At 41.2% G+C, this 8,650-nt stretch overlaps 1 protein-coding gene across 1 annotated transcript in view; it reads left to right on the top strand.

The window, feature by feature from the left end:
• ascc3 (activating signal cointegrator 1 complex subunit 3) overlaps positions 1–8,650 on the top strand; it is a 173,419-nt gene that overhangs the window by 69,095 nt on the left and 95,674 nt on the right. Inside the window, exons 8-9 of the mRNA XM_046044355.1 lie at positions 5,926–6,102; positions 7,720–7,791. Coding sequence (XP_045900311.1) covers positions 5,926–6,102; positions 7,720–7,791 — 249 coding nt within the window. The remainder of the gene's footprint in view (positions 1–5,925; positions 6,103–7,719; positions 7,792–8,650) is intronic.

Here is an 8,650-nt window from a genome sequence, read left to right as displayed (position 1 = left end):
AAGTTGTTCCTGTGATGTAGAGACAGAGCTCAGTTAAAACTTTATGGATACAGATTAATAACTCACCGCTCTGAAACTCTCGCTCCAGTCCATGTTGCCGAGCCGGTCGGCAACACGTACGGCTGAACCCGAGCCGTTTACCGGCTTCTCGCTGACCCGCCCTTCTCTGCTTCTGATTGGCTAGTAGTCCTTAACTAGGAACTGAGCATGTGCAACTCCCAACAAAGATCATTTAGAGACAAGATGTCTATGAAGATTCTCAGTCATCCAGGTCATAGTTATCCAACGAAGGTTAAAAATCAAGGGCAACTGGACTTGGTTGAAGATACTGGAAGACGTTTCGTCCCTCATCCAAAGGACTTCTTCAGTTCTGACTGACTGGCAGGGAAACTCAGCTATTTAACCTCAGTGGGGTCGTTGGCCCGGGTCATCGATACCGCTGATTCGTTAGTGTTCCTGGTTTCTGTGACGACAGTCGTTACAGTCGTTAAGACTACCTGTGGCCAAGACTGAACGACCTTCGTTGGTATCTTCATCTGAGGCCAATAGGTTACGTTTGTTGAGTTAGAGACAAGATGTATCACTCCATAGCTAAAACGCAGCCTTCAACACAGGCTGAAAAGAGGAGCTGCAGCAATGTGCAGTATGACAATAAATATGGGTGTTTTTTGAAAATGAAACCATGTAAACCTGTTCTGGTACAACCCCTAAATAAGGTTTTGAACCTGAAAATGAGCCAGCTCTTTAAGGGACTCCTATTTTGCTTTTTGATATTTTATGTTTTATCTACAGTGTTACAACGTTCGATGCTCATGATAAACATGGCCAAAGCCTTAAATAATGAGGTTAAAGTATTTAAAAGAAATCCCTGTGAACTAAATCCTCTGATTTCCTCCTGTTCTGAACGCTCTGTTTTCAACTGCTTTTTTTTTTTAACCAACAGCTCCGTGTTACGACCATAGACTGTATATGAGATTCATTTGCAGAAAAAAGAAAGGAAAAAAAATCCTTCAGTCCCAATAGGGTCCTCGCACATTTCGTGCTCAGGCCCTAATAAATAAAACAATTTATACAGTTATTTAGGCCTATACTATGCTGGATACTTATACATGTATACACCCAGAAAGTAATAATGCTGTAGTACATTTTTTGAATTTGCATCTTGGACAACGTAAACAGCAGCAACAAAATAATGTTGAAGCTACAAAACTCAATTTTACTCTATAACCTGTTATATTGTGACAAATAAATGTGACTACCTACCTACTAAATAAAATGGTCGAAATGTTAACTTTAACATCGACACCTGGGAAACTTTGTTCATCAACTTTTACGAAGTTTGAGCACCAAGCATTATTGATTACATTTTTAGGGTGCTTTCACACCTGTAGTTGGGTTCATTTGGTCCAGACCGAGTGGAAAGAAAAGATACACTGCCGCATTTTAGTTCTGGTCCGGTTCATGTTCACAATGCAGTTTTACAAACGAACCAAGAAAAGTAACCATGACGTTACACCCCTGGGTGCCCAAACGAACCGCACCATGCGGGAAAACCAACTCAATGCGATTCAACTGAACTATATGAGGCAGGTGTGAAATCACCCTAAGATGAGACTTCAGACATTAAAAGGGTGGTGTTATTTGTATTCCAAACAAAGACGTATTACAGGTCCAGGGGTTATTTATTTTGTTCATTAGCTTACTAGATTGTTGTACAGGCAGGAATCAGCTGTCAGTGTGGTGGTATCTGTCCTACTATAAGGGGTTCAAAGGTCCAGCAATTTCAGGTGTGCAGGTAGGGCTGCACAATTAATCTAATCGCAAATGCGATGTCGTCATGTGCAATTACATAACTGCAAAAAGTGTGCAGTTTAATGAAACAGTAAAACTGTGTCAGACACTCAGTGCACCTCTAAAAAGCAGATAAGCCTACGTGCAATGACAAAAATGTTTCATGAGCAGTGTGCGAGTAACTTTTAAGACAACAACCTACCATCAAACCCTCCCCGCCCCGCAGCTAATCGTTCAAAACATAGTCGGACTTCCCACCGGAGCACCGAGAGAAAGGCTGGTGCTTCGGTCACTCTGTGACAGAGACATCGGCAGCAGCTGTAGCGGTAAGACGAAAGAGAAGAAAACAGGGACAAGAAAAGGAAAGTTCGGGTTTGTCTCGCTGGCCATTTAACGTTTGCTGCCTTTTGTTCAACAACTTTTCACAGAGCAGACGTGCTTGTCACTAATCAGTCCCACTTTTTATTAGGTAGACTTCAATAAAATGTGTCTATATCATAGTATGCATTAAAATTCAGAAAACATAGCACATTGTATAAAGTGAATAAGTGGCTTTGGGGTCTATGAAGAGGAGACACGCCTGAGCTGTGTTAGGTGAGAGATTCCCTACAAGGTAAACGTAAACATTACCACAGTCGAGTGCTAGCTGGGACCTAGCAGTTTTTAACGGCGGTAGTACGGCAGCGGGTGCTGTACATGGATCGCAAGTGCCCAACACTTGCAGTTTGTCTCCATATCTATCTTTTTCTTGAGTTGAGAGGTGATCCAAATAAAACACACAGAACAGAACACACACACATGAACACTCAGCTACCTGATAGAGACAAGCAGGTCCCGGGGATGTCAAACCCCACACCATAAAGACGGGGTGCCAACCAAAACATTTGGCTGTCCAACACCTTTAAACCAAACTGTGCAATATGAAAACAAACCATACAACCTGTTAGCTTCACTCTCCCCATAACCTTAGCACAAGGATCCTGAGTGTACTCTGCATAAGGACGAGGAGAGGTTAAACAGAAGACATCACAACACGGGGGCACAGGATAGCGCGTCAGCCACCAGATCGTTCGACCCTTTGATGTGGCGTATGTCCAGCCAGTATGACTGTAACATAATAGACCTTCTGATTAATCGCTAATTGGGACACTTCAAGGAACTGAGAAATAAAAACTGCAACAGGCACCCCAGAACCCACATACACATCAAAATAAGAAAACACCCACACTAAAACCAGAGTCTCTCGATCACAGAATAGTTAAGTCGATGCTTGTTAAATTTCTTAAGAGTAGAAACCCACAGGTTTGTTCACACCGTGACTGTCAGACTGCATCAGTCCTGCACCTGCCCCCATGTGACTGGCATCCACCTGGATGGTGGAAGAAGCCGCAAACTAGATCCTAAATCATACTGTGAAGAATGTGCACCTAAAGTAGGACCTATTCAGTACAGTAGTTAACACACTGGATGCCAAACAAGGAGCATCCCCACTATCTGCCTAGCCACACTAAAGTGCTTAACAGGGGAAATGGCTTTAGCTCCAACGTGAATAAACACCAGCATGTCACCACCTACCTCCGTTTGGTACGACTTGCTGCTCAACACTCCCATGTGTTTTTTACTTCATCTCAATTACAACCCAACCAGAAAACTATTCCTCTAAGTGACATACCAACCCCCGACACAGGTTGCTCACTCCACTCAACTGCTTGGGAGACGCCCACAATCAGCAGCACCTGGACAGTTTAAACACAAGTAGGATTAATTACATCCATAACAAACAAACACCCAGGAATCCTAATTAGACGAGCCCCCAATATGTCGTTTGCTGCCTTTTGTTCAACAACTTTTCACAGAGCACTTTTTGTCAACCGACTAATCACAGCCTGGATGGGGCGGGACATTAAAAAAAGTTTGACGTGCTACAGCAGATCATTAAATGTTGAACAATATGATTATTGACAAGTTAGTACTTAGCATCAACAAATTAGAGACCAAAGGAGAGCCTTTGGCTTGCACAAGGATTAAAGTTAGAAAAACAACCCACAGAAATGAAACAGCTGTAACTGGTTTTAATACTCAACAAGTGGTAAAAAAGTAAACTATTGTATGAAACTCTAATGAATATAGTATTTAAAACTCTTTATTTAATACACTCATGTACAGTTCTACCTCCAGGTTGTGGATGGAGACTCTGCATTAGACAGATGTACATTGAGCCGAAGACAGCGTGCCAATATGTTCTGTTTCTAGCCACCTCGTCTGGAGAGCAACACGCTCCTCTCTTTCTGTTTTACATCTGTTTTACATCTGTTTTACTTGTTGTTGTTAAATATTGTTTAACTTCACTTGTTCAAGTTGAGAAATGCACATTTCAAGTCAGACACATTCCTTGATAATTAAACAAGTAGACTCAGAGTACCATTTGTTCCATCATAATCGAATCGCAAATCTCAATGTTGTCCACAACAATTTCAATAAGACTTTTTCTCCAAATCGCACAGCTCCAATGTAAAGCCACTGACGATCACTGGTACTCCGTTTGTTTTGTTTAATGTTAGCATTTAGCTGCGTGGATCTTGGTGCGAAGCCACAGAGGACTTCTCAGATCACTTCGCTGTCTAATTTTAATATTGTGACCTATTTATTTTTTATTATTTAGAATTTTACACACACTCCTTCAGGTAATTGTAAATTCTGCTGTTAATCACAATCTGCTGTCATAAAATTTTATGATGCCACAAACTTAACTGATACATGGATTCCTTATCTCTTGGGCTGAGAATCCGTTAAACTCACAGTTGCATAAAGTAAGGCAGCGTTAAAGCAAAAAACCTGCAGACTGTTTGACTCTGTAGGTGAACATGATGCACATCGGCAGTGTGGAGGTTCAGCTCTGGTGTGAATGTGTAGTGCAGGCCCGGTCCGCTGGCAGGGATTGGTTAGGTCTTATCTTGATGGAATGGTTTGACAGGTACTGCATCACATTAAAGGCCTTACCAATCTTCCCTGTCACAGCCAGCAGGAGGCTCACAGATAGGGTAACCCCCCTCTCCTCCACCACCATCTACCTTTCTCTCCTCTCACCCACATTGATACACAACATATTGAATATTCTCCAGGTTTCAAAGACGAAATAAAGACATGAGCAAGATAATTTACTTTGTCCCAAAGACAAAGTAAAGGCAAAGACCCCAAAGCCACTTATTCACTTTCTACAATGTGCAGTGTTTTCTGAATTAAAATTTTTTATGCATACTATAATATACACACGTTTTATTCAAGTCTACCTAACAAAAATTGGGATTGATTAGTGAGTTAAATACTGCTGTTGAAATAAAAGAAAATACATATACTGGATATCTGTAGGCCACATGTACTTTAGCCTAGTTAGTTGTCCCCTCCCAACAGTAGGTTTACAGCTAATTGTGGTGTATCACTAAACAGAGCTGAGAGCAGAGTTTTATATTATATTTTAGTTTTAAATATAAAACATATCTTTTTACAGTCGAGTGCTAGTCGAGCAACTTGGTCTGTTGTTGTGCTCTCCAGGTCACCGCGCACGTTACGTGACTAAAAACTATAGAAGGTTGCAGTAAACCAAATGATGCAATGAAAAGAAACCTATTTGGAACTTTGAAAAGAAAAACTAAAAGCCAGAGTAAATCAGAACGTTCTCTGGCCCTAAAAAGAGATTATGAATTGGCAGAATATTTCTCTACTCAGAGATAGAAAGCAGATCTTAACAAAGTACAGGCTCAGTGACCACAAACTGCCGATCCAACATGAATTATGAGTGATGAATTGAATTAATAACATAGGCTTTCAATTAAAACACGTCTTATAAATTGGCATGTGCATCAATTGTAGATAGTCGAGCCATGCCTGGCACCCATAACACAGTTCAGGATAATACGATTCCCATTATTGTGTGTCTTCATGGTAGTGTATAACTCACATTGTCAGTGCAGGTATGTCACTACATGTCCCATAAATCTTCTCAAATAACCTATGCTCAATACTTCCCTAAGCGTTCCCTACTGACTCCCTAAGTGTTGCAACTTTTCCTTCTGTCTGGATGGATTTATAGGGTAGAGTTTGGTCTATGACACTGTGTTGTTGTCTGATTATTAGGTGGAGTCCACACAGAGTATGATCAGGATCCTGGGACTATCAGCCACCCTGCCCAACTATCTGGATGTGGCCGCCTTCCTACACGTCAACCCCTATATTGGCCTCTTTTTCTTTGACAGCCGCTTCAGACCGGTGCCCCTTGGACAGACCTTTGTCGGCATCAAAACCACCAGCAAGGTAAACAAACCAAGATAATGTGTATGTATTTACAAATCTATAGGACCTGTATCTTTGTACTGAACATTAACTTCTTATGAGATACATTCTCCACATTACAAGACTGAACTTGGGTTGAACGGTTATCGGCACGGCCAGTGTAGTCATCTGATTATTAGATATATGAATAACAGTAAGTGACAATAAAATGCAATACAATTATTAGTTATTTACCGTAAAACTTCACTTAATATCCGAGTCCCAAACAGCCGCCTACCTCCTTTACTGGTCTGGTGTGGGAACACATTTTGACAAATAAACGCAGGTCTCCATTAAACGCCTGGTCTGGTTTTTATAGAAGTTCTTTGGATGCATAAAACCTCTTAAACCCGGAGGGGTCGCCGCTTTAGTTCAATCTCAAAACGTTTTGCAACGTTGCGCAGCGTTCTACAACGGGCTTCGAGGTTTGTTTTCTCCCGTTTGGTGGGCAGGTCTCAGGTGTTACCCAATCAGCTGCGACAATTTTGTAAACACAACGGTGTTAAAAAGGCAGAAAATTCAGTGCGCTTGCGTTCACAGCAGGGTGTTCAGGGAACCACCGTTTCCATTGAAAAAAAAACGTTTTGCTACGTTTTGTCTGCGTTGAACTCAGCCCCGTCATGTGACGTGCATCGCTCTCTGCCTGCTAACTTCTGCCACACTTCTCTCATCCTGCACCTTTTTATTGTTTTTGTTACGTTGCTGCCTTCAAAATAAAAGTTCATAAGCCGTCTGTCAGAGCCAGATCAAATGAATGACGTGTATTTGATATTACTGGATAATTTTTATACAAGTAACATTCTGTTTGAAATCAATAAACTGTTTCATATTAGCCTATTTCAGTTTTGTGTGAAAGGAATTAAAGGCCTGTCCCAAATATAGGCAGGGACAATTCAGTGATTTTAGCAAATAAAGTCCCGGGCTGTTAATCAAAGTTTTACAGTATAAACACATTATATAGTTTGTCCAAGAGAAACCAATCTCTCTTTTTGTACCCCTGTAAGATGCCTCACTCCATACATACCAACACTTTCTCACTCCCAGTTCGTCACATGTAGACGTTTGGTCAACACGGGAAACAAACTCCAGCTTCTGGCACACCCATCCATCCCAACCCCACCTCCTTACTCGGACAACCCTGTTAAATGTCCTACACCTACCTTGAGTGTTAATGACATTACGGGACTTCCCCCAGTGTTGAGCTTTGGTGCTAAGGGGCTCCCCAGCGCGTTACAAACTGACGCCAACGGCTCTTGGCCCATGCGTCCATATGTGACAACTATGAGAGTGAGAACGGGTTGTACATTCAGAATCTTGATCACAATAATGAAATATAACAAATAACCCGTAATTAGTGCAACATGCACAATATGATTTTACAGCCTGGCAGAATGGCCACTTTATAGAACCTCTGTTTAACTAATAACAACAAGATATTTAGAATTTCATGTCACAAAGCAAAGGCTTTTAGCAGCAATGGACAACTGCCATATTTACCTGTTTGCTTGCCGCTATTACTGTTGGCATCATTTTTTGAGTTTAAACATCGCAGTAACAAGTTCTGTTAAATTGTTTATTGCGATTGTGTGTCCTGTTCAGATCCAGCAGCTTCATGACATGGAGGAAGTTTGTTACAACAAAGTTGTGGAGCAGGTGAAAGCCGGTCATCAGGTAAAGGCTTATCTGTATGTTTGAAGCACGTACCCATGTTTACATATGTGTTGTCGTGTGAGTGAATGTAATGTAAAGAAAAACATCCACTACCTTTTCAGTGCCACAGTTTGTATGCCATGTTTATGTTTTAAGTGTTTCAGGGTTTTCGTCTTACGGATTGTGCATAATTAGTCTAACGATATCATCGGACATCGAACAGCACTCACCACTCAAATATCAGATATTTTTCAGTGATTCAAATAGGTCCGGTGTTGTGGTCATTGTTGGCCGCTGACGAACAATGTGGATGTCATCTTCCTATGGCAGAGCCAGACAAATGAAAAATGGTGAACAACTTAAGTAGACTAAAACAAGCGTCTAATTTCTACGGCTGTGGATTTTACTAGCTGAAATAACGACCGCAGGTAGCTAGAGTAAGCTATTGCTCAGCCGGGAGTTGCTTCTAGCTGATTTGTTTAAAAATGTAAAGCATTAAGTCTTGAATATGCTTATGATGCCTACATACCTGATTTAGTGCTTATTTCTTTCATTAGTATTTCCTGAGCATGACAGCTAATCATTCTCATTTTACAAGACAAGTGTTCAGCCAGATCATTTTTTTCCTCAATCATCACCACCAAACTTCTTTATGAAGATACTGTGAAATGTTTGGTAGAACAACTTAAAGCGGCACACAGTAATGTTGGTGTAGCATCAGAATACAACTCCCGTTTCCCTTGAAAATATTTCTCTGAACTTTTTCATGAATAGAAACTACCGCAGTAAATATTTTTGTGAACCTTTTGGAGTGAACACCTGCTATCCAAAGTCTCTAAAGTCCTTATCTCCCCCAGTGTTACCCTGTTCCCCCCCCCCC

This window comes from Micropterus dolomieu, linkage group LG03 (assembly GCF_021292245.1).
Source record: "Micropterus dolomieu isolate WLL.071019.BEF.003 ecotype Adirondacks linkage group LG03, ASM2129224v1, whole genome shotgun sequence".
In the NCBI taxonomy this organism is placed as follows: Eukaryota; Metazoa; Chordata; class Actinopteri; order Centrarchiformes; family Centrarchidae; genus Micropterus; species Micropterus dolomieu.
Note: the sequence above shows the minus strand (reverse complement) of the source record. Positions and strands in the feature narration are given on the sequence as shown.